Source organism: Kogia breviceps, chromosome 6, assembly GCF_026419965.1.
Source record: "Kogia breviceps isolate mKogBre1 chromosome 6, mKogBre1 haplotype 1, whole genome shotgun sequence".
NCBI lineage: Eukaryota > Metazoa > Chordata > Mammalia > Artiodactyla > Physeteridae > Kogia > Kogia breviceps.
The window spans coordinates 34451532-34478501 of record NC_081315.1 but is presented as its reverse complement, the minus strand read 5'-3'; the positions used below and the strand labels follow the sequence as shown (position 1 = coordinate 34478501).

At 35.3% G+C, this 26970-nt stretch overlaps 1 protein-coding gene across 5 annotated transcripts in view; it reads right to left on the bottom strand.

Moving 5' to 3' along the window:
* Positions 1–24774, bottom strand: part of MAP9 (microtubule associated protein 9) — a 35873-nt gene extending 11099 nt beyond the window's left edge. For 2 of the 5 annotated variants that reach the window (XR_010841008.1, XM_059066195.2), the window contains exons 1-11: positions 24686–24774; positions 22931–23079; positions 22100–22184; positions 20708–21025; positions 14057–14286; positions 7222–7315; positions 5282–5517; positions 3644–3714; positions 2457–2625; positions 1625–1714; positions 19–180 (exon numbers count right to left, since the gene is read on the bottom strand). Coding sequence is in view for 4 of the 5 variants with exons in the window: in XM_059066195.2 (XP_058922178.1) it covers positions 19–180; positions 1625–1714; positions 2457–2625; positions 3644–3714; positions 5282–5517; positions 7222–7315; positions 14057–14286; positions 20708–21025; positions 22100–22184; positions 22931–23005 (1530 nt within the window). In the remaining variant the exon portion in view is untranslated. The other 3 variants (XM_067035711.1, XM_067035710.1, XM_067035712.1) reach the window with 3 other exon arrangements.
* Between the last annotated feature and the right edge of the window lie 2196 nt (positions 24775–26970).

The window sequence follows — 26970 nt, the reverse complement described above, 5'->3', positions numbered from 1 at the left end:
TTCAAAACCATTGCATACTTGGAGTGCTTCTCTTTTTCTCACAGCATTTTCTTCTTCAGTTTTCTTCTTGTTTTTTTCCTCAAGTCTTTTTTTTGCAGCTACCTTCTTTGCTTCCTTTTCTTTCATGGCTTTCCAGGCCTCAAATGATGCTAAGGCTTCTTCTCTCTTAGCAGCTCTTTCCTATTTTGGAAAAATAATAGACAGTTATATGTATATGTATAAATAGACAAATATAGATAGATGTAGATATACATACATTCATTTTTTTAAAATTCCCCTCATATTCATCAAATTAGGTTTCAAAGCAATCTATTTAAAAGAGATTTAGAGAAGTTAATTGATAAAGAATGTTATCTGAATTATTCACTGCATTTTAAAATGTCCTTTCTTAAACATTTATCAGATATTGATCTACTACCATGCATGGGAAGGAATTGTTTTGGAAGTATACTGAACAAGTGCTATGAAAATAAACTGTAAAAGGCTAATTGGTACTGCAAAGTGCTCATAATGCAATATTGCACTAAAAGAAAAATATCAGGAAAGTTACAGTCCAGAAACGTAAAGTTATAGTCAGAGTAAGGTAAATTGGCCAAGTCACACAGTAAATTACAGATCTGTGCTTTAACCCTGAGTTTTGACTGACATCAGAGCATAAAATTCTTACTGCATAAACATATCCCAAGTGTTGAAAACATGTGCCAGATTAGAAAATATGTAGGTGAACATATAGCAAGTATGTTATTACTTTACTTACTTCAATCTAATTCCATAATATTCTATGTTTGCCTTATAATATTGCTTAGCATTAAATGATATAAAGCTTTATTACAGAGATAACATAATTTAGAAGTAAAAGTGTGAGCTCCCTCACTGAGTTGTGAAGAGCAAATGAGGTGTCTGGTGCTGACTGTGGCAGATAATGCTGCAAAGGCAGTGCCAGTGTCCAGGCACATCCTCTGCAGGGCTGCTCCACACAGTGCTGTGTGCTGGGGAAATATGTTTCTATCCACGGTAGTATTAAAAGCACAATGAGGGTCTTTTGTTTGTTTGTTTGTTTGTCTTTCTTTTGTTTTTTTCAGGGATTTTACTTTAGAAGATGGGAAAGAACTGGAGCATGCTGTAGGCAGGAGTTAGAGGCAGAGGGTGAAGTACAGGAGAGACTGAAATGAGAGCCCAGCTCCAGTCAGTTGGAAGGATAGGGGCAAACACTCAGGTAGAGACTGGTCTTGAAGATACATACAAAACTCAAGATAGAAGAGGGGAAAACTGAAGGTTAATGTTTGATGACCCTTTATATTCTTGGCTAAGTTGTAATATCAAAGTCAATTTTTAATAATGAAATAGGTACATGGTCACAAGAAAAAATAAGTTCATAATCAGTAGTGCCAAAGCTATTGCTCACATATAAATAATAAAAATCTCTGTGTATCCATATTTTCATGTAAAAGTTATATCAAACTAAAAATGTATAAAGTACCAGAGAAATAAAATCAGAAATCAATTCTTTTATATACAATTTATTTCACCATTTAAAAAACAGTTGATTTAGAAATATTAAACATTCAGACTATTTTACTGACTTAAAAATCCAGAATATTTTTCACTTCTGTATTCAGAATACCTGTTCATTTTGAATCCTTAAGTTTTCACTTTCGATTCTTTTAATTCTGTGCATTTCATGTAAATAAACATTTTTCTTTTCTAACCACTCCTGTGGGAACAAGAAAAAGACTATATGATATTCAAAGTTTTGCAAATGAGTTAGAATTCTTATTTATTTCTGAAATATATGATTAAAACTTTAAAAAAGCAAAACATAAAACATAGATTTTATATGGACTAGTATCATTCTTTTTCTGATAATATTTTAATATGTAAAGATGAGCAAGAATTAAGAAAATCATGTGCATATATGATTCATATATGTGTAATATAATGACTACATATATTAACATTTTTCTCTGAAATTCACATTGACAATTTTCCAAAGTGTACTATATTCTGCACAACAAATAAGACCAAAAAAAACAAGACTTCTTTTTTGGAATTGTGAAAAAATTAGGACAGCTTTCTTCTATGTAAGTTTAACTCAAATACAGAAAGTCTCAGGAAAGAAAAAAAAAATTACAACCCTTTTTGTTCATAACTATATAAACTTTAAGGAGAAAAAGTATAGAACATAGGTGTACCTCAACTACATTTTGCTTTTGCTGTATTTTTATCAATTGCCATGGAATATTCTCTTTCTTTAAAAACAACTATGATCAGTTAAACAAAGCCTGGAAGGAGATAATTTAGTATTAAAAAAAAAACTTTGGGTTGCTCAGGTATTATAAAGGAAATAAATTAAACATTAAATCATCATCTCTGACAGGGTCATTTTATTTCCTGATAAACCTTATGTAAGTGATTAATTCTTCTAATTTTTTTAAAAAATATATTTTCCTTTTTACCTGGTAAACAGCTGCCCTTATGTTATCTGCTCTGTCAGGTTCTGTGTTCTGTTTCTGTGAGGGCTTTTGGTCCAAGATTTTCAAAGTCCCTAAATAGTGAGAAGTGGGAACTGTCAACGGAGTTTTCCTTAGAGAATCAGGTTTCTTTAAGACCTCAGAGGTCACTAATCTGAAAAGATCCAAATGAATCAAGATAAACTATTACAATTGCACTTGATAGAAGACAGATTCATTAGATTTTGCAAATACTATATTTGAAAACTACATTATAATTTAATAAATTATAATTACTTTGAAAATGATGTGTTCTTAGTATACAAAGACCCCTATTCAATATAAGTTAAATTGTATTACTTTAAGTTATATAGCTTCAAAGCAATTTTTCTTTTTAGGTTTTGTAATTAAAACATTTTTAACAAACATGGACTCAAGTTACATGGGAAAAGACAATATTAATAAGTAGGTTTTAATAGTTTCTTATGTTATTTTGCTACATAAACCATCTTAAATATAAAGTTAGACTAGTAACCTCTATTTCAGGGTTGGTGGGAAAATCTGGTCCCCCACCTATTCTGGTATATAAAGTTTATTGCACCCAGGCTTTGTCATTTATTTGCATAATGCCAACAGTGTCTTCCCGGCTACAATAGCAGAACTGAGTAGTTACAACAGGGACCATATGGCCTACAAGACCTGACATATGTACTAACTGGCAAATTTACAGAAAACATTTGCTGACCCCTGTTCTATTTGACTAATGATAATTTAAAAGATTCATAAGGTTTTGAATAGCATTTATGAGTTCTTATCATTTTAATAAACCAACTTAGTCCATAGAACCTCTAAGTTTAAAGTACAATTTTTCATGTGTTGGACAAAGACATTTAATAGAGAAAGTAAATGCTGGACTTCAGCTTTATTACCACTGTATATCTACTGTCTCAGGAAAAATAGGAGAAAGAAACTGTATCCCAGGAGCAATGTAGAACATAGAGGATCCTTAATCAATTCCTTTTTATAAATGAATATATTCAACTAGGGGGATTTACCATAAAGTAACTACTTCATTCTTCTCACAAGAAGAAAATTAAGTAACACCAAATGAAATTTACTGTACAAAAGTTAAACTAAAACTAGTTTTCTTGGAATGTAAACCCATAACTGAGGGAAAATGATAACTTTATTACCTGCCAGATGCACTGGATGCTCTATTATTTGTTGACTTTTTATTCTTCATATTTCTATCTTGAATTATTTTCTATTAAATAGAAAAAAACCAAAGATGGATTACTCACTATATCTAACACAGTTAGACTTAGAGGCCAATCTTCCAGTAAATCGATGTTTTTTAAGCATCTACTATGTGTCAAGTATAGCTGTCACCAGGAACAAATAAGTGTATTACATTTTAGGGAGGTTGACTGGCAATAAATACGTAAACTAATGTCACTCATGAAGGAGATAAACTAGGGTCCAGTGACAGTGACAGAGTGGAGCTGACGAGCCACAATAATGAATGTGATCAGGGAAGGCCTCCTTGAAGGCTCGACATCAGAGCTCAGACAAATGATGAATAACAAAGGGCCACATGACATTCTATGGAGAGCTTGATAATTTTGAGAAACCAAAAAAGGTGAAAGATGCTGAAGACACAGTGAATGGCAGGGAGAGCTGAAGAGTATAAGGTCCAGGAAGAATTGTATGAGATCTCCAGTGGTGAGGAGTGTGCATTTTATTCCATGGGGAGAATCCAACAAAGAGACCTTAGAGGGGAATGATTAATCAGACTTAAGATCACTCAGTAGAGAGTAAGAATAAAGCCAAGGATTCATTCAAAAGAAATATGTTATAATCTTACTTGTTATCTATAAATCACCTGTTCTAATTTAGAATTACCTCTGTTAAACATTTCTAAGACCTGTCTATAAATTCCAGAATACCCTTCTTCCTTTTAAGGAATAACTTTTCTACTTTACATGGAGAGATGGGTGCTAACACTAAAGTGAGAGCAGATGTAAACACATCCCTAACTTGGCATTAGTGCTTCTTCCTAAGAAAACTGGTTAGGGACAATATACCTGGAATGTGGCTTAATGAACCTTCTCCATAAAATTTAATAAAAACTTAATACTCTGTATTATAAAAGTCCTGTTCAACCACAAGTTTTCAGCTAACTGTTATCTTCCCTAGTAATAAGTACACATAGCCACCAATTAACTGCAGGAGAAACTGCATAAAGAAAGTTTGGGAGAAATAAAGACTAAAAATGCTCCCCATATATTTTAACAGTATAGTACTCTGGTGCAATGTAGTGTAGGGACAAGTAAACCTACATATCACAAGTCTTGTTCTCAAGGTAATAATAATAATATTCCTGATAATGATCCTGTCCATCCATTTAAATAGGTAGGGATGTTGATAAACTTTTCTTAAAGTTTTTTATTAAAATTTATAAAATATTTTAAAATTATATCCAAAGGAATATCCTTCACTAACTCAAAACCTTAGAAATTATTTCAGACAGCTGTATTTTTATAACATGAAGACCTACAGAAACCTACCCACTTCTGGGTATATATTTCTGAAACATTTAAAAGTATATTATGATCATATACTTCTGATAACCTTTAATGAAATGTTGGGTTTTATTATTTTCACTGCATCCTCCCTGAAGTTCAAATTCTATTGAATAAGAATCACTTGACAGTATAATACCATAATTTCCACAAATAATTCAGATGTACCTAACATGGAAGATAAAATATTTAAAAGTTCTATTTTAAATTTTAAGCTGTAGTATAGAAGGTACAATTTTATATAAATACCTTTGCAGACTCAGTGCATAAGATACTCTGAAGTTGAAATAGTGGTGGATCATCAACTCTTAAGTCATCATTCATAATCAGTTCAGCTTTCTCCTTTTCTTCTTCAAGGTCACCAGTAGTCATTTGACTTTCCTTGGGTTTCTCAAGTGTAGTAACAAAGTCTATCAAAAATGAATTCTCTTCATTTTCAATTGATTTCAAGGAATTATGGTTTTCAGTGCATTCTTCACTCTGATCTATTTTGTGACAGAGTAACAGAAGTAAATCTCCCCTTCTTAATTAATAAGGTGGATAACAGATTCATTTGCTTTCTGCTAAATGAAAACTGTCTATAATCTCTTTCTTGCAAAATAATAAATGGAGAAAACTATCATATTCAACTTGAATAAACTTTTTTCCCAAGAGAGCTACAAAAGAAAAAATGGCTACTAAATCTACTAGAGCATTTGACACACCTTAGAAAATGGAATAACAACCCTAAACCATAGACACGCCACAAGCCCTTGTTGGTGTATAAACCAAGTAAGTGAAATGGCAATATCTATTCTATTCAAAAGCCTCTGTTTCTTAGCTGGAGCAAGAGGAACAGATTTCTAAGATACTACAGTTACTAGCAATACACTTATAACATTGTACAGATGTAGAGAGAACCAAGAATCAATGCAGTTCTAGAAGAGGCCACCACACAGAGAATAAAGTCATCCTTTAGAGTTTTACTCCCACTATGATATAGTGTTGCCTCTGATACCAAAAGGGCAGGAAAGGAAGGCCTAGTACTTACCCTCTCAGTGCTCAAGGGACAGGCTTAAGCTCTGGCACGGAGGATTCAGTTTTGCTTTTACAGAATTGTTTCTATTATTCTGATTCTACCACACTTTAGAATGTTCAACAGAAAATCAGTGCTTTCTGCGTTAATCACCAACTTTCAGTTCTACTAGGATCCACCTACTGGCCAACCTGTATCTTCACTGTCAAAGTCTTAATTACGAGGCTTTCAATACAGCCATTTCTGGGGAACTCGTTTTGAGGTAAGCTAGATATAATATCACTTTATAATTCCAGTTATGCATTCATATTTGGAGACTACTCATGATTCAAAGTATCATTAATGGATTCTTTAGAGCTGCTAATCAATGTACTCAGTGAAAAGAAGAAGGACTTTGGAGCCAAAAATTCAAATTATGGCTCCATCACTGACCTTTGGTATGTTTCCCAATATCTTTGCACTTCAGTTTTTCTCATCCGTAATATGACAAATATTATACTACATAGTAATCACTTAATAAATGTAAGTTATACATCCTAGTCTTAAAAACAACTATGCCTTTAGCTCTCATTAAGTTACATGTCATAAGACTAAGAAAAGAAACAATGTTAACTACTCATACTTCACACTTACTATGTGCTAACGATGGTTCTGTTCTACATGCTTTACATGTATTAAAACTAATTTAATTCTCACAATCACCCTACTCTTATTAAGCCAATTTTAAAGAGCAACATACAGGGCCAGAAAGGTTAGTTACTTTCTCATGTAGTTGTACCTAGATTCAAATCCAGCTTAGTCTCACTCTAAAGGTTCACCTAACCATTATGCTGACTATTGCAGCAACACCTACATAATAATAGCTCACATTTAGTGAATACTCTACTTGTGCCAGGAATTGAGTTAGTGGCTAAAATGCATAGTATGACTTAATTTTCACAATAGCCTCATGAGATTGGTATTATTATAACTTGGGGGATTGAGGCATTGAGAGATCAAGTTCTGCATCTATAATCACATGGTTAATAAATTGTATTTTGGGGATTAAAACTCAGGCAAACACAAACATATATTGTTCCTATAACTCTGTAAAGTATTATTTCTTTTACAAATAGCATTCTAAGCAATACAGAGTTCACAAATAAAATAAGGTAGAATAATTTGATATAATCACCTGTAATGGAGGCTTTTTCCCCAGATACTGGTGAAGAGGAATTTCCTAGACTTTCTTTAAGGGATGATGATGATAGACTTGTTAACCATGCATCCTATTAAAGAAAATGTATTTACTAGTAAGTTTAGTTCTCAAGATTTGGGGGAGCAATGGGATTATGAAAACTACTTAATAACTCTGAAATCTGCATTATTAGTTTTCTGCTAAACACCAAAAGTAAGTCAAAGGAGGTTATAATATGCTTTACTTTCAAGCCTTTATATCTTGATCATTAAAAGAGGTCGCTAAGAGCTATTCCAGTTCTTTAACTGAAACCTCTATATTTTAAAAACTCCTGCTGCTCTAAAATCAAATCTCAGAAATATTTAAGGTGAATATTTGACACCTCTTTCTCTAAGTATATACTCTCTTAGAAAGTATAAAGGAAAGAGTAGGTAAAAACCCTTAGCTTCAAACAAATATTACTTGTTGACCAAACGAAAGCAATTTATAAAACCAAGTAGACAGTTACTTCCAAATATTTTAGATTAAAAACTACATAGATTTCATACACTTTAGTTTTCCTCAAAATTTCTATATATGAATTAAAATAATTATTATATCTGAAATGAAGTAATTACATTTGTGTGCATAAATTAAACATATCTTTATAGAATAATACTCTAGTCTAAAGGTGATGATATTATAATGTAAGAAGTTTGATTCTGTTGCATAGATAATACATTTTAATTTTCTTTCCCATAATATTTACAAAGAAAATTATATGTAAAAAGCAATAGAGAGAAACCATCTGGGCAGATGGCAGAAGGGCTCAAACACTGGAGTCTACCTTGAGAAGGGAAGATTTACCCAAGGAGATTTGCAAGTTAGTAGCCTTTTTCCTGAGGAAATTCCCCCAATTGTTCAGCTTAGTAGAAGGCTGCAGCATTACTAGACTGGCTTGAGGGGTCAGAAGATAGAGTTTAGGACTAGAAGATCAGCCAGTAAATTTGGAGAAGAGCTGCAGAAGGCATGAACCCCAATATCTGCATATAAAATCCACCTCAAACACTTGGCTCATCTATGCATGGCATGGGAAAGACCTCACAGGGTCCTGTAAAATCACAGTAGCTAGAAAGTGAAAAAACTAAGCAGAGATTTCAGTCAATGTCCATGGCAAGGGAGAAAGAGCCAGGAATTTGAGTCTAGCCATAATACCTGTGTGCTAGAACACATGTTCAGAGGAACATAAGAGAATTCAGAATCTCTACAACATATCATTCATAATGTTCAGTAGTCAATCAAAAAGTTAATAAGTAAAGTAAAAAAAAAAAAATGGTGACCCATACTCATGAAAGCAAAAACAACAAAAGAAGTCTATAGTAACCAAGCCAGAGATGACTCAGATGTTGCAATTAGCAAACAAGAACTTTAAAGTAGGGATTATAAATATGTTCAAGCACTTAGGAGGAAATATATACATAGTGGCTGAATAGATGGGGTATCTCATTATTAGATACAGAAAATACAAAAAATACCAATGGAAATTCTAGAGTTGAACACTACTGAAATTAAAAAAAAAAAAAAAATCACTGATTGACTTAATAGCAGATCAGGAATGGTAGAAAAAGGCAGTGAACTTAAAGACAGAACAATACAACTTATTCAATCTAAAAAGAACAAAGGGAAAAAAGATTGAAGAAACATGAAAGAAATTTAGAGATCAGTGAGACATATCAAAAATTTCAATGTGCATGTAATTACAAACAAGAGGAAGGAAAATAAAACAGAATAAAAAATTTAACTTCACATCTGCATGGAAAATACCAGTTTACAAATCCTGAAATCTCAACAAAACCCAAGCAGGATAAATATAAAGAAACACACCTAGGTACCTCATAGTCAAACTGTTGTAAGTCAAAGAAAAAAGACCAAATCTTGAAAATAATTCTGAAAGCTACCAGAAAAAAACAAAACATTGTATGAGGATAGCAAAATAAATTTTTACTGATTTCCTAACAGAAATAATAGAGGCCAGGAACAAATGGAAACCTATAAAGAGCTGGGGATAGGAGAAGGAAACTGTCAGCCAAGAAGTATATATTCAACTAAGCCATCCTTCAAAAATGAAGATAAAGTGAATATGTTTTAGATGAGCAAAGACTGAGAGAATCCATCATTGGCAAACCAAGAAATGCAAAATTAAGTTCTTGAGATTGAAGGGAAATAACACTAGAAGGTAATCTGGATCTATAGGAAGAAATGAAGATCCCTAGAAATGGTATATATATATATAGGAAAACTATAAATGTTTATTCTTTTCTTCTTTTAGTTCTTTAAAAATCTAAGATAAAAAGTTTAAAAGGCTCTTTAAAGAAAAGTTATAACTCTTTGTTGTGGAAATTATATCATATAGTAGGTGTAACATACATGACAACAACAGCATGATGGATGAGGGAGTATATGGAACTATACTGTTACAAGGTTTCTATTTTAAATGTGAAACAATACAGTGTCAACTGTATTGTGATCATTTATAGTTGAATCTTGTAATCCATAAGATAACTACTAAAAATATAATGCAAATAGTTATAGTCAAAAGGCAACAGAGAAAACTAATGGAAGACTAAAACCTATGTGATTAACTCTGAAAAAAAAAGGCAAGAAAGAAGTTATAGAGGAACAAATTCAATTTTAAAAAAATAGATAAAATAAATAGAAAACAAACAGCAACAAATTGGCCCTAAGTGTACTTACATTAAATGTATATGGACTGGATTTCCCTGGTGGCACAGTGGTTAAGAATCCACCTGCCAGTGCAGGGGACACGGGTTCAAGCCCTTCTTTGGGAAGATCCCACATGCCATGGAGCAACTCAGCCTGTGAGCCTCAACTACTGAGCCTGTTCTCTAGAGCCTATGAGCCACAACTGCTGAACCCAAGAGCCACAACTACCAAAGCCTGTGCGCCTAGAGCCTGTTCTCCACAACAAGAGAAGCCACCTCAATGAGAAGCCCGTACACCACAACAAAGGGTAGCCCCCCCACTTGCCATAACTAGAGAAAGCCCGTGAACAGCAACGAAGACCCAATGCAGCCAAAAATAAAATAAATAAATTTATTTTAAAAAGTGTATGGATTAAACACTCATAAATGGAATAATGGATTCATAAGTAGATCACAATTAAAAAGCAGATTGTCAGACGTGATAAAAAAGTAATACCAAACTGCTATTACAAGAGTCATTTAAAGAAAAAGAGAAATATTGTTTGAAAGGAAAATGATGGAAAAAGTTATACCATGCAAATACTGAAATGTTGAAATATCAGGCAAAACAAACAGCAAGATATGAAGCATTACCAGAGATACAAAAATTTCATAATGCTAAATAGGGTCAAGAACTAATAATGATGAATGTGTGTGTATGTGTCTAATTACATTGTCATGGAATGTTGACAGAACAAAAAGTACAGAGAAATTCACAAACATAACTGGAGATTTTAACGCACTCTATTTAGTACATGGTAAATCAACTAGACAAAAATTCAGTAAGAATGGAGAAGATCTGAATGACACTACCAACAATCTTGACCAAACTGAAATTACAGAACATTATATCTAACACCTGCAGAACACATATTCGTTGTTAACACAAATGAAACTTTCATAAGACACACTTAGTCTGGGCCATAAAAAAAAATCTCAACAATTTTTAAAAATGTGAATTCATATAAGATATTATTTGATCATAATAAAATTAAATTATAAATTTATGCAAGAATATATCTAGAGAAGATCTAAATATGTGGAAATGAAATCATTCACCATAAATAACCATTTGGTCAAGAAAGAGATCACAAGGAAAATTAGAAAATATATTTAAAGGAATGATAATGAAAATAAATGGCATCAAAAAAATTGGGTGCTGCTTATCAGTGCATTACAGGAAAATTTATAGTTTTCAAAGGTTTTGATAGAAAGGATGAAAAGTTTAAAATGAATGGACACATTTTCTAACTTAAAGGTAAGAAATTAAACCCAAAGAAAATAAAAGAAAGAAATAATAAAGATTGAGAATCAATGAAATTGGAAACAAACAACAGAGAAAGCTAACAAAGCCAACACTGGTTCTTAGGAAAGTTTTAACAAAACTGAGCAATGCCTATCAATATTTAACAAGAAATACAGAAAACACAAACTACATATTAGAAATGAAAGATGGAATGTCATGATAATTTTACTGTCATCAAAAGGATAAGGGAATATCACAAACAACTTTATAAATTCAACATCTCAGATAAAGTGGAGAAATTTCTAAATAGACATAAATTACAAAACTGATGAGAAAATCTGGATACCAAATATTTACCCCCCCCCCAAAAAAAAATCAAACTTAGTGTGAAAGACCTCTCCACAAAGAAAATTCTAGGCCCAGATAATTTCGCTGGTGAATTCTCTCAATTAAGGGGAAAATGAAACTAAACTTTTGGTTTCATACCAAACAAACTTTTAGAAAATAAAGGAGGAAGAGACACTCCCCAATTCATATGATACTCACACCTGATAACAACATTATAAGGAAAAAGTTATAGACAACCTCCATAAATAGTGATGTAGAAGTCTTAACAAAATATTAAAAAATCAAATCCCACCCAAAAATGGTCTACCATGATCACCTAGATTTTATCCCAGGAATAATGAGTTAATTTAATATATAAACATAGATATATATCATCATACACACACACATGAACACACAAAGGAAATGTGGGAAGTGAGGTTTTAGCGAGAAAGAATTTCGATACCCAGCTGTGACATTTGCAGGAAGGTAAAGCAATAAGGAGAGAGGTGCAGTGTCATGTGAAAGCTTATACAAAGTTAAAGACGCTTCAGCATAGTTGAATGTGGATGAAAATAGACTCTTCCAGAGCCAAAGATTATAGACATAAGAGAGAGAAGGTTTGGATAAAAAATGGGAAATCCCTGAAAATGTGGGCTTAAAGAAGATTCAGAGCATGGTCAGGAAAATTTTATAATGAGGAATAAGGAAAATTTAGACTATTAAAAACAGAAGTATCTAATATACCCAACAAAGATAATAGCTCTACAATATGGGTTATGTTATAGTCATTAAGGTGAACGTAGTCTCAGGATCACCCAGAAACATGTAAACTCGTCATGGCCTAATGTTAAGAGATTAAACAAAAAAGCATGTTACAAAACATTGTGAATGTTAAGATGACAAATATTATAAAAACAAGTATAGGGAAACCAGCCCAAAAGGGGAGTAAGAATAATGAATGTTATTAGGTAGTGGTAGGTATTTTTCAATTAAATTTTCTGTCATAATATAATGTTACTTAAAAAACTTTAGGAATACTTTTTTCTTTAATCAAGGGATATAGAATACATCACAAAGAGCAATTAAAGGTAGGTATCACTACCAGTTTGAATAGTGTTCCCTCAAAATTCATGTCTATCCCAAATCTCCAAACGTGGTCTTAGTTGAAAATAAGGTGTTTGCAGATGGAATTAGTTAAGATGAGAACCTACTGGAGTAGGGTGGACCCTAATCAAATGACTGGTGCCTTTTTTTAAAGAAAAGTGATGTTGATGGAGGCAAGGACTGGAGTGATACAGCTACAAGCCAAGGACCACCAAAGATTTCTGACAACCACCAGAAGCTGTAAGAAGCAAAGAAGGATTCTTCCCTAGAGCCTTCGGAAGGAACATGGCCCAGTCCACACCCTGATATTGGACTTCTGACCTCCAGAACTGAGAGAACTTCTGTTGGTTTAAGTCATCTAGTTTGTGGCAATTTGTTATAGCAGCTACAGTGAATTAACACAACATCCACTTGGCCAGATGATTTTATTAAACATAAAATAATTGTTTGGTTTTGATAACACCCTCTCTTCATCTGATTTTCAGAACAAATTAGGAAATAGCACATTGAAGTCAGGCAGATTTATATCAAATTTCCAGCTTTTCTGGTAAAGCTAACCTACAGGATAAGAGTGGAATCAGAGCCTACTGTGTTCATACTTCTGGCCTGAATTGGAGAGATTAATCTGTTTAGTTGTGATACAAAGGACTTCCTCTGTCTGCCTCTGTACCACCTTCCAGGGAGCAGATCTTTTCTCACATCAGTAGCACAGAGGAGTCAGGAGAAAAAGAAAGAAGCTTAGCCAGTACTGTTTAGTTCCTTTTCTCTGATCTGCTCAAGCAGATTGTGGAGGAGGAATGTTCTTCCCATACTTACCCCTTCTGAAATGTGAGGTGGAACTTCTCTAACCATAGTGAAATATAAAGACAGGCGGCCAAGTGTTCTTCCCTAATAACAATACACAGTAAACTCCTGATGAAGTCCTGAAGGATCACATCTACATCCCTTCTGGTATACCCCAAAAAATATAGGACTGTGCCGTGAACATTCAGTATACATTTGTTGAGTGATTAAAACCAAATGAAGAAAATGACACTGGCCATAAATTATACAATTCAAAAATATGTAAATAAAAACTCTTGCAATTAAAGTGTTGCATAGATTCAAAAAGGCAACAGTTTTATTCACATTTTACTTTCTCTGAAATTGGATGCATCGTGTGTTACAGTTTAGCAGTTTTCTTCTTTCTTAGCAGTACGTAAAATAATGCTGTATTTTTGCTATATCTTACAATTGAGTTTTAGATCCAATAAAATATAATATATTTTTAAAAACTTAAAATTATTTCCTTATCAATTGCTGAAGAAATATGTAAAACACACACACATGCATGAGCACATACAAATATTCTTTCTCTTATAATCAGATGCAAAAACCTGAATTAGAAACACAATTTAGCAGTAGTGCTAACCTCAGGGTCAAGGTTTTCAGAGAATGCATTTTTCTCAGCTTCTGGTTGTCTGCCATTCAGCCTTGGGAGGAACGAAGGTGCAGAATGTGCCTCTAATTCTTCATGGAGGGCAGTGTCTTTGTCTTCTCCTACTCTGTCTTTCTCCTCCCTGTGGCTGTGCTTTTTCAACATGCTCCTTGGCCGAGGTGAAGGCTTAAAGTGGTTGTCTGCTTCAAGGCTGCTGTTATTCTCTGCAGAAAAATACAATGTTTTAAAATATTAAATACAATTTAATAAACTCAAAAATACATTTTTAAATGACCATGGCTTCTCCTGCACCGCAGATGCCACCACACTTCCCTCCTGTGCCCAAGCACCTTGGCTTTCTATCCTGGAGAATCTAGAAGAAGCCCACACCCTTCTCTACACAGAACTCCAGAAAGTACAAGTAGGTGATAGTTCATAATCAAATAAATTTTTTTTTAATGGCTGCCATCCTGGAAGTAACTTGTATACTTCACTTTTGTGAGTAGTTAACTCATCAACTCTCATAGTATTAAAAAAAATTTTTTTTTAACAAACAAAACCAAACTGCCTCAGTTTCAGCCTTTATAAAATGAGGCAGTTCATCCATCAAACATTTATTGAGTGTCTGCTGCCAGGCCCCATACACATCATTCACATTAATGGACCTCAGAATCAAGACATTGGCAATGGCCCTGTCCAAGGATTTTAGAGGTTGGGAAAGGAGACGATTCTAAACAAATAAAATTATAAGACAAATGTAAGTGCTGTTACAAGTATAAAGATGATGTCAGTACAGGGAGTAGAAGAGCCAAATGTCCCTGGAAGAAGGAACAGACAACTGGGTAACTTGTGAGCTGCTGTTCTCTGAGTCCATAAAACCTCTCCAGCAGTTATTAAAATTTCTCAGTTACTATTTCATTAGTTCTAAGTTTAAAACAACAATCTAATACTGGTATACTTCCAGCCCTAAAAACATGATAAGAAACAGTTTACATGAACTTTTCCCTAAATGTTACCTGTTATACATATCCATCTCTCCATTGTTCTACCAATGTATTCTTCTGCTGAAACTTCAAAACTGAACTAATTAATACCTTTATCCTTTTTATCTATAAGTAGAGTTATAAATCCTGCTAGAAGATTCTACAACCATACCTACTTGGAACCACTATAAATGTTTCATTGCCAATTTTAGGTATGTGCTAAACTCTGGTCAAATGTCCAATCCAAAATCCAAGAGTCATCCTAGATTCCTCCCTCAAAATCCAAAGAATCACAATACCCTATCCATTCTACTTGCTAAATTTCTCTCTCATTTCTCCCACTTTCTACTTCCCCACTCTCAGTTCCTCATCCACTCTTACCTAGATTACTGCCTCCGTGACATTTATAAAACACAAATCAGATCACATCACTCCTCTCCACTAAATTTTTCAATGGCTCCCCATCAGCCAGTCTTACAGAATAAAAAACTCATTGCCTCTGAACAATATAACAGGTTTCATGGTTTTGTCCCTGGCTACCTGTGCTGCCTCATCACTGACACACCCACTTAGTAATCTGTCCTGAAATGCTGGGTTCACTCTCCTTCTGTAGCTATGCCACATCCCTCTTGCCACCAGAGCTTGCCACCCAAGCTCTCCCTCTGCCTTCCTTCCCGTTTCTCCTCCTGACAAATGTTTGCCTGTCTTTGGAACCTCAGTTTAAGCAGAATATTGTATATTGTCTGGTTTTGAGTCTTTTTTTTTTTTTTTTTTTTTTTAATTCGGTACGCGGGTCTCTCACTGTTGTGGCCTCTCCCGTTGCGGAGCACAGGCTCCGGACGCGCAGGCTCAGCGGCCATGGCTCACGGGCCCAGCCGCTCCGCGGCACGCGGGATCCTCCCGGACCGGGGCACGAACCCGTGTCCCCTGCATCGGCAGGCGGACTCGCAACCACTGCGCCACCAGGGAAGCCCTTGAGTGATTTTTTTTTTTTTTTTTTACTGTGGTAAGAACGCTTAATAGGAGATCCACCCTCTTAACAAATTTTCAAGTGCACATTACAGTATTAATAACTAAAGGCACAATGCCATAAGGCAGAGCTCTGGAACTTATTCATCTTGCATAACTGAAACTTAATTAACATCTGTTGACTAGCAACTCCCATTTCTCTCTCCCTCCAGCCCCTCATAACCAGCATTCTACCCACTCTCTGTATGGATTGCCTGTTTCAGATATGTCATATTTGAATCTTGCTCTGACACTTATTAGCATTGTAAACTTACACGAATCAGATAACTGCCACACACCCCAGTTTTCCTATAGGTGGAATTAGCTAAGATTTGCTAAAGTGCTCATGGGACTTGAGTAAGATAATACATACAAAGCGCACAACACAGTGCCTGACACATAGGAAGTGTTCAGTGAATATCAACGATTGTATAGACATTTCCTGTTCTGGTTTGTTCACCACTCCTGTTTTCTTTTTGGGTATCCTCTCCTCCTTTCTCTCCATGTGATTCTGGTGAGTTAATAAATATCTCCTCCATACCTCAGTGAGAATGATGTGCACATGATGCAGCCCCCTCCTTCCTGTGCAGCTTATCACAGAAACTTCATTTCTCCTGACCACAGCAGGCAGTCAAGAGGTCAGGATTTTTCTACCTGGAGTTGGTGGATATGCCTTTAAGGCCATGGAGCTGGAAGGATGTGATTTAGAGACCGCTAGTGGCATTCTCTGCTGCCAAGTGAAGGACTGTCTGAGACAAAGAAACCAAATGACAGTAAAATGGACCAAGGGATGGAGTAAATGGGGCAGTGACAGTGCAGAAGGAGAGAATGAGAGGGTCAGGGAGGGAGGGCAAAAGTAAATAGAGAGAATCCTGATGATATAGAAATACCAATTCTCCACACTTAATCACACCTAAAGCAAGGACTTCTGACATCCATGCTCAACACAGGGATAAACTCTTTCCACTGATGTTTGAATTGGGTCATTTGCATCTGAGAGTCCTGACTACAGGTACTATTATTTGTCAGTTATAGCTTAACACCAGCTCCTCTAGGAAGCCTTCCCTGATGCCCTCAGGTAAATTTAGATGCTCACTTTCCTGTGTTCTTACTATACCTTTTATACACCTTCCCACCAAATTGTAAAGTCTTTGCTATGGTCTGAATGTTTGTGTCCCCACCCAATTCTTTTTTCTTTATTTTTTTAAACATCTTTATTGGAGTATAATTGCTTTACAATGGTGTGTTATTTTCTGTTTTACAATAAAGTGAATCAGTTATACATATACATATGTTCCCATATCTCTTACCTCTTGTGTCACCCAATTCTTATGTTGAAATCTTAACCCCAAAAATGACATATTAGGAGGTGAGGCTTTTCGGAGGTGATTAAGTCATGAGGGTAGAATATTCATGAATGGGATTAGTGCCCTTAAAACAATGCTCTACAAAGTTCCTTTGCCCTTTCCACCAAATAAAGATACAATGAGAAGCCTGCAACCCGGAAGAGGGCCCTATCCAACCACGTGAGCCCTCTGATTTCAGACTTCCAGCCTCCAGAACTGTAAGAAACAGGTTTTTGTTGGTTATAATCTACCCAGTCTGTGGTATTCAGTTACAGCAGCCCAAACGGACTAAGACAGTGTTGGAGGATTGGTACTAGGTCTTTGTAATGCCGCAGTGATAGCTACTATCACAGTGCTTGTAACAGTGAAACATATCGTACCCACAATAAAAATGTGGGATAAATAAAATGATCTGCTTATGAACAAATGCTGAACAATAAAATGAATAGTAAAAACATTTTTAGAGTACTTAATTTATGCCAAGATTGCTCTAAGCAGTTCAAATACATGAACTCAATTTAATTGCCTCAAACCCCTAGTGGTGGTTCAACTATTGTCTCCATTTTACAGGTAAATAAAATGAGGAACAAAGAGGTCATTTGCCCATAGTCATAAACTCTAGTTTGTGGGATTAAAGCAGCAGCACCCAGACTCCAATGCTAATGGAGTTAAGGTTCTCCTGCTTTAAAGTTAAAATAAAAATAGCATAACCTGTAAAACTTACTTTCTACAATCAGTACCAATGTGACCATTACCTGATAAAAGTGAGAGGTTGAATATTGTACTAGTTACAACAGACATGCAAAAACAAAGGAAACTTTCAGGTTCTAATATTTTTATAAAGCATTAAGTGATAGTCAGCAATACCTCACCACATTAAAAATATTAAGTTCTAAACTCTATAAGAAAAAAAAGTCTAAAAATTTAGAGAAGGATAAAGCTAAGCTCATTAACCATTTTCCTTCTTTAATGAATAAATTATTCATTTATACATTCAAATGCTTAATGAATTCTACATTCCAGGTACTAACCAGCAGCCTCAACTTTTTTCTTTAACTTGAATAACATAGGAATAATGATTTTAATATATTTTATACCAAAATTCCACTTCCAGAAGCATCAAGTTTTCAGAAAGAAAAAAAAAATACATCTATACATTATCAAAATGTTTTACTTTACAATCAAATGTAAATGATTACTTGTTTTGGTAATTTTTTTTATCCTACATATACTGAATTGCAAATGGTTAATGATTGTTTAAAAATACAGTATTGCACATTTAAAATCCTGAGCTATCTTGTAGTCAAAATACAGTATTTCTCTATTCATTTTAATTTGTCACAGGTTTTAAAAAAGATATTAAATGGGTGGATTATTGCTGATTATCTTCCATAAAGTTCTAATTGTATACTTCTACCTATATCAGACTAATTTTTAGCTTCTATAATATGCTCACATTTCTTTATTAACCTAATGAAAAGCTTTTTTAGAATCAGGACAAATAGGATAAACGTAATCCATAAAAATCGGTTTTTAAACTCAACTAAGACTAGGAAACACTGCATACTCTTTCTTGAAGATTCACTGTGCATACGTCTTTATTAACAGTTCCAAGAAGTTCATAGAGAAATTGGTTTAAAATCCCTAGAACTCTGTGTTTTCCCCTCAATACCAATGCACAAACTGTGGAACATACTTTGGGAAATGGTGATGTAATGGATTATTCACTGTTTGATTACATTTCCCTTCTCTCCATTTTTGATTTTACTCAGTACACTGGGAAGGTACATTTTAGCAAGTTAATTCTGTTTCATTAGGCCTTGTGCTTACACTTTTGTAGAAGTTTATAGTTTGAGACATACTTCAGTAGATTCTTAAAACAATTCTGTAGGAAAGGAGAGCAGGTTTCCTCCCCCACTCCTGAAGACAGTGAGGCTTACCCTACAGCTGAGGTCACACATAATTAACTTGCAGTAGTTTTTCTCCTAGTAGCCCTGCTTGCTCATATCTTCTCCTCATTTGAAAGTGGATGGAATTGTGGGGGTGTGAAAAGGAGTGTCTGAAATATAGCTTTGCCTAAGGTTACCAGTGCTATCTAATATGTAAAGTATGAAATACTTACCAGTACCATATTTAATGATGATATGAAGGAATGAGGTTTTTGTGAGGGTTAGCATCCACTACTATTTTTTCTATAGAACAGAAAAAGACTGGAAGACTTCAAATCCTTAAACTTCTATGTCCTTGTTTCTGCGTGACAGCCCAGGGGGATGTCACAGCAGTTGGTGCCTGCTTCACTCCATCTCTGCTGCACTATGCACAGAGCTCAGTAGAACTGTGGAGGAACTACTGCAATCACACTAGGAACATCCCCACAGAAAATTGAGTTTTAGTGGATTTTCCTGTGGAACAGAGAAACCAAATGGAGATTCTCTTTTCTTAAGGAAAGTCTGGAGGCTTAAACAATGACAGCAACAACACCTCCCCCCACCACCCCCTTCAAATATACAAATGCCAAACAAATATTCTGGCAAATGGCTGTATAGAAATGATTGTTTTAAGGACTAGCCCCAATGCTGCTATAACCCTGATGTCTGGAGTGTGAGATGGATTTTAAAGGATTCCATTGTAGTTCCACTGCTAAAAACAAAATTGGAGATCACAGGCCTAAGCAAGGCTGGACCCAGGAGCTTTGGAGCCACAGCTGTGGATGACTGATGGTACTTTGGCCAGCTATCAGGCTCTAGCAGAGATACAAGACTAAACGTACAACTGGACATCAGAATTATGTTTTCTCTCTATGGCTCTATTATTTTTATTTATATCTGTAAAATTGAAAGCTGTCTGATTTTTTTTTCTTAAATATCTACTAGCCACCATATGCAGTGGTTAAGAATCCTCCTGCCAATGTGGGGGACATGGGTTCGATCCCTGGTCTGGGAAGATCCCACATGCCACGGAGCAACTAAGCCCATGCACTACAACGACTGAGCCTGTGCTCTAGAGCCTGTGAGCCACAGCCACTGAACCAATGCAGCACAACTACTGAAGCCTGCGAGCCTAGAGCCCATGCTCCACAACAAGAGAAGCCACCGCAATGAGAAGCCCGTGCACTGCAATGAAGAGTAGCCCCCACTCTCCACAACGAGAGAAAGCCTGTGAGCGGCAATGGAGACCCAACACAGCCAAATATAAATAATAAATAAAAATTTTTAAAAATCTACTAGCTACCATATAAAAGTATTTTGTGATTGATTATCTTCAAATAAACTTTCAAGAAATGCGATTACAGTAACCTAACAAATTACCTGAAGATGCACTTTTGACTGGAAGAATTCTAGGTTTCGTTTCCATTTTAATTTTCTCTTTTTCACCTTCTTGTTGTTTATTTTGAGATTCAGATAAGGGATTTATAACCATGCCTTCACAACCATCATGTGCCATTTCATCATTTTTGACAGAGACTACTGGCTCATCTTCCCTCACATCATTGATTAATTCCTTGGTTTTCAAAAAAGACAGTTTGGGATAATTCTTTTCTTCATCATCTGATATATGAAAATCATTAATCTTTTTCTTAACTGAATTTTCATCTACTGAGGTGTCAGAAAAATCACCTAAGGAAACTGAAAAATAGAAGAGAAAAAATATTTTCAATAGTATATTTTAAAGTTTTGAAGATTACATCAATCAAAAAGATTACCTTAAAGACTGGAAATGAATTTACAACTGTGAATAGATTTGCAGCCCTAAAAAACAGCTAACTTTGGTAGTTTTTATTGGTATTTGTAAAATAAAAATTTCAGTTTCATTAATTTATTCAAAACATACTTATCGAGTATGAATACTTTGTCAAGCCAAGCACTGTGCTTGCTCTGAGAAGAGTCCTTCAAAAGTTCTTCAAAGTAATAATCAGCCATGGACATTTAAATTAGATTTTGTACTGTAAAGCTTTTTTTTTTTCAAAAACTTCATAAGGTCAACAATATTTGTAAATGGAATAATTTGCTAATAATGTTTTTTCATAAAAATTTTGGAACTGCAATTCCATCCATACCACAGTATTAGATTTTACTTTGAGAAGAATAATAAAGAATGCTAACCAAACTATAAAGCAATGATTTAACTATTGTTCTGATTACTTTTACAGAGAACATTGAGAGTTATTCATTGAAAGTATAAAACACTGAATTTCAAGTTTAGAATTTTGTATGTTTATCCTGAAATGTAAAGTATTAATATTTTACATAATCAAAAGAAACCAAATTAACCATACAGTACTGATATATTGGGTTTTTAATACTGATTCCCTTTCACAGCCAAAAAACCCTTGATTTATAAAAAGCATCATAAAAGTGATCCTAACATGCACAAAGTTTAGTTCTATGGGTCCTAGTTATTACCTCATAGAGTTGACCTTAAAGATGAACTTGTTATCTCCAATGTGGTTTACCACTAACAAGCAAATCTGCTGTCAGTTAAATTTTATTTTTATACACACATTCAGAAAAAACCAAGGACAATCATACAACTTCTTTAAAATTAAGATTGGCTTTTTACTCATTAAAAAGTTGGAGATCTAAAACCTGTGAATTCATAGGTATTATTTTCACATAGTGATTTTTTTGCAGGGTTGGGCTAAACCTAACTAAAGAAGCAAAAGGAAGAGAAGTGGTTTACTTTCCCCTGTTCTCACATACCAATCTCATCACTGTCAAAGTCATCTGAGTATTCAGAACTTCTTTGTCTGGCTGAGCGAGCTGTAATTGCTTTTATTAGTTCATCCTGAAATAAGATAATTAAAATCAATTTCCACCCAAATGTGGAGGTCTCATATATTGAATTAATTCTTTAAACAAATAATGCTTGATTAATAACTGCCTTAAAACTTAGGTTTCATTCATTTAACAAATATTCACTGAAAGCCTACCTTATGCCATGCACCCAACCCCTAAGACTCAATGCAGAACATCACAGACAATTCCTTTCCTCATGGAGCTTTGGGTTAAATTAAAGAAGACAGACAACACCAAGCAAATTAATTGAAGGACTCAATTTAGACAGGGTTCATTATAAACTGGCATTATGGAAGAAACTGGTATTCTTTATGATCTTTTGTTTCAGCATATTGCTGTTAACAGATGTAATCAATACTGCAAATTTAGAGGCTGAGTTCAAAATTGTAGTGACTGGACAGAGAAAGCCTAAATGTTATAATGTTACTCCAGGGGGGGGAAAAAACAATTTTTATATGAAAATGGCAATTAGAAGCTGCTATTCAACTTTTAAAAGCTAATTTAACTTTTAATATAGTAAGAACCTAGTGTTGAGTTTAGTTTGGTAGTCTTAAAGCCACACAGAAGAGTTGGTAATACTGGGGCCCAAATACAATCATCTGCAAAATTTCAAAAGAAACATAGATTTACTCCAGCTTTACATAGGACTGTTGTATTGAATAGAAGCACTTTCAAGTCCAATATTCCTAATACAGTGTTTACCTTGTAAAATCATTCAAAATAAAAATACCTTACCTGGAAAGTAGTTCTTTTGGTGACTTTTGGACTCTTTGTATATGCCAAAGTTGTGCTGAAAACTTCATCAGACATAGTGTTTATTTTAATTCTCTAATTTTATAAAATGGCTAACAAATGATAGGGATAATTCAACCTCTTGATGGTGGCTAAAATATATAAAAAACAAATCAGACCTTTTTGTATGCTTGAGAATTTCCATTACTACACTTAGTACTCCCTCCCTGCCCCCAAAGCCCAACAAAAACCAGAAAAGCATCATATGAACATTGAGCTATATCTTCACTTTTCAGTAGCAGAGTAATAAACAGACTTCTTGTAAAGAAAAAGCAAATTCTACTAACAAACTTGTTTTCAGAAAAATAAAATTCAAACTGAAGTTATCCAAAAATATTTCTATTTCTATTATTTTATTATCCTAAATAAGTTTTACAATTATTGCACTCATTTAAATAATGAGTGCAATAGGTTGTTGCCAATTAAAATAGAAACTTTTTCACCTCTCTTCCATTCAAAAAGTATAATATAGCCTACAAAACAGCCATACTTATTTAAAAGGCTACAAAGAAGAAGATTGTCAGCATAAAGTACAGCAACGTTCCCCAACCTTTTTGGCACCAGGGACCAGTTTCGTGGAAGACAATTTTTCAACAGATGGAGGGTGGGGGGAATTGTTCGGGCAGTAATGCAAACGATAGGGAGCGATGGGGGGCGGCAGATGAAGCTTCGCTCACTCACCCGCCGTTCACCTACTACTGTGCGGTCCGGTTCCTGGTTCCTAACAAGGGTCTGCGGCCTGGGGTTGGGGACCCCTGAAGTACAGAAGTCCCCTACATACCAATGAGTTCCATTCCGAGATTGTGTTTTTAAGTCCAATTTGTTCGTAAGTCCAACAAATTTAGCCTAGGTACCCAACAGTAGTACAGTACAACAGCTAGCATACAGGGGCCAGCATCGAGGGAACAGGCAAGAAGAGTTACTGGCTGTAGTGAGGAGAGGAGGTAGGAGACGGTGGAGCTGAAGGATCGTCAGCAATAGGAGACGGAGGGCAAGCTGCAATTTCACTCAGGCCTGACGTTGATGGCACATGTTCTGCTTCCTGGCTGCATTCAATTCTATCTACCCTCTTGCTTCTGGGCATCCTGGGCTTGAAACAAAGATACTGAATTACTGTGCCCTATACAGTACTGTACAGTAAAGTACACAAAAGCACAACCACTTGTAGAGGACGCACGCACGTGACAATGTACACCATACACGTGAACTAACGTACGTGATTGGACCTGAGAACGCAGGTTCGCATCTTTTAAAGTTCGCAACTTGAAGGTTCATAGGTAGGGGACTTAGTGTACATAACTGAGAACATCACCATTTTTTTAAAAAAGTTTACATACAGTGCTGGGAAAGAAAAAGATCGTAAATAGTGATATTTTTCCAGCCACTCTTCTCTCTCCCCAGTGTTGAAATACTATTCGATAAAACAAAAAGAAGCTTCTGCGATGGACTGCATTAAAATCTCTGTTAAATGGTCCGGTGGACGTTTCCAGTGCTCCAGGCGGAGGCTGCTCACCCTCCCCGCCGCCCTCAGCAGCGCGGGGCGGGGACTGCTCCGGCCAGGCCAGGTGGCGTCCTGTCCCTGCCCTCTCTGCCCCGTGTGGCCGACCAAGCACCCGCCACTAGCCAGGTCGGTGCACAGCCGAGCGACGCCTCCGCCCCGATTCTCCACAACCCCCAAGTCCCGCGGTCTGTACTCACTCTGCATTCCTGCGGATGTCTCCCCGCGACCGGAGGAACCAGCTGCTGGCCCCTCTCCTGGGCCTGCGCCCGGCTGCTCTCAGACACCAACTCTTCAGGGAGCGAGGAGGCGGTACTAAGAACGGAGGTGGGAAGCGGTTGCTACGAAACAGCGTCTCCGGGAGGAAGTGACATACCGCGCCGCAGGTCTCTCGGGTACCTAACCCCGCCCTACAGCCCGCCGTGTCACTGGTGCAACCGCCCGGACGAAGGAAATGACATCAGCCCTCTGGATCTGGGGAGAAGGGTGCTTCATCGGCCGCCTGTGCTTCCGTCATTACCTAGGAGACAAGACCTGTCTAGCTCCCTCCTGCGCGCTGAGAGCTGGCGCTTGTCAGTGGCGTTAGGATCTTCAGCTGCACAAAGGACATCCATCGTTCGTTTTGCCACAGTTGTCACAGACATGAAGTTCTGTGAATCGTAGTAGTGTACTAACGGACTAGGGCACTGACAGATGGGACAGAATAGCAAGATAGAGACGTTTGCAGGCTCAGGATTCAAACTGCGCGTTTGAATCCTGGTGCACCTCCCTCTGTCCGTGTGACGTCGTGCAAGTTAACGTCTGTACACCCCAGTTTCCTCTTCTGTAAAATAAATAAATAAAGATAATAATATTAATAGCCACCTTAATAGCATTGCTGTCAGTATTGAATGAAATTATTCAGGTGGAATACTTGGAAGAGTGCCTGGGATTGCATTCTGTCAATGTTAGACGCTCTCTTTGTGCAACTCAAAGGCCCCACAAAGGGCCTGGACAGAAGTCATCCCTTGTCGACACAGCTGAAAACCCATTCCGAGTGTTTCTTTAATGTAAAGTTCCCCTCTTTGTATATGTACTCAGTGGATAATCTGGCTAAAATCAAACCAGTCCGCAAAACGATCTAATAGGCAGAGGACTGTGTGCTGATAAGGTAAGCAAAATCAACATCACTTAATTAGCATAGGTAATCCTTAAACAAATAAACAAAGACTTTCCTTTAAAGACTTTAAAATAACAAGGATTTCTACTTTTTTTTTAATTTAAAAGAAGCTCAATCCTAAATTGTCTGAATGCAGTTATTATTCATTGACGAGTAATTAAACTTGTTGCCGGTATTTTTCCCCTGACTCTGAAATGTATTTTCACTTGTTCAACAATTATTTATAAACAAATCACATTGAGATATAAGTTTAATAAATCAATGTGTTGAAAAACCAAATGTGCATAACAAGAAATATGAAATTTAGTGTAAAAAACCAACCTATACTTTTAACAATATGTGCAATGCAATTTTTTAAATACTATGTTCAGTTTATGCTCAACTTGTCCTTGTTTGAAAAACTCAGTTTGATCAACATTTGCTTAACTTTGATGTTTTCAAACATTTTTGGATGTCTGCATCAAAGATTTTTCATTCACCACTTACTGTTATCTTTCTGACCCATATAAGTTATTAATCAACAAATATGATTCCATCATAGTACCTGTGTCCACAAGGAAAGGACAATGTCCACATTTTCCTTATATGTGAAGTACTAATTTGCTTATGTTGAAATATTTATATTCATTCAAAATGCTCTGTTCATTTTTTCATCCATTTGGCTAATATAGTTTTCACTTAGATATAGCTTAAGAAAATAAAATTCAAAAATATATTAATAAAAAGAGACTTTAAGGAAAGAGTCTATTTTTTTATACAGAATCCACTAGATTTATATTTTTAACTTAATTCAAAATAATTAATACAGGATATAAAAGCTATGCCATACATAGCTATAGTAAATAAGACAGTTAACCTGAACTAGTTAATTTCTCACAAGCCCTAAGGCACAATGTCTTTCCACTATTATGTTAAGCAGCAGAATATTATGCACTTTATTAATATTTTCAGGTAGCTTCAGTATAATAATATGTTAATAATATTATATAAACCTGAATTAATAGCATAATGTTTTCTGATGTATAGTTTGCAATAAATAACTGTTGAATGGATGAATGAAATCAAGAATAAACAAATAGCATTTAAAGCTGAAAAATAATTTTTGAAACATTCCTATAAAAGCTCATGGGTACTCACTTAAGAAAATGAAAACACTCCAACACACAAAATTTCAGTAGCTATGTAACATTTTCTCTATATTTCATTTTTCTAATATGTATTTGATCACAGAAGTATTTGCCTAGCAAACTTTTTTGAGTTTACTACTCTTTTCATTTCCAAACTTTGCCTTCATTCGTTCATTCAATAAGTAAGTATACCCATAAC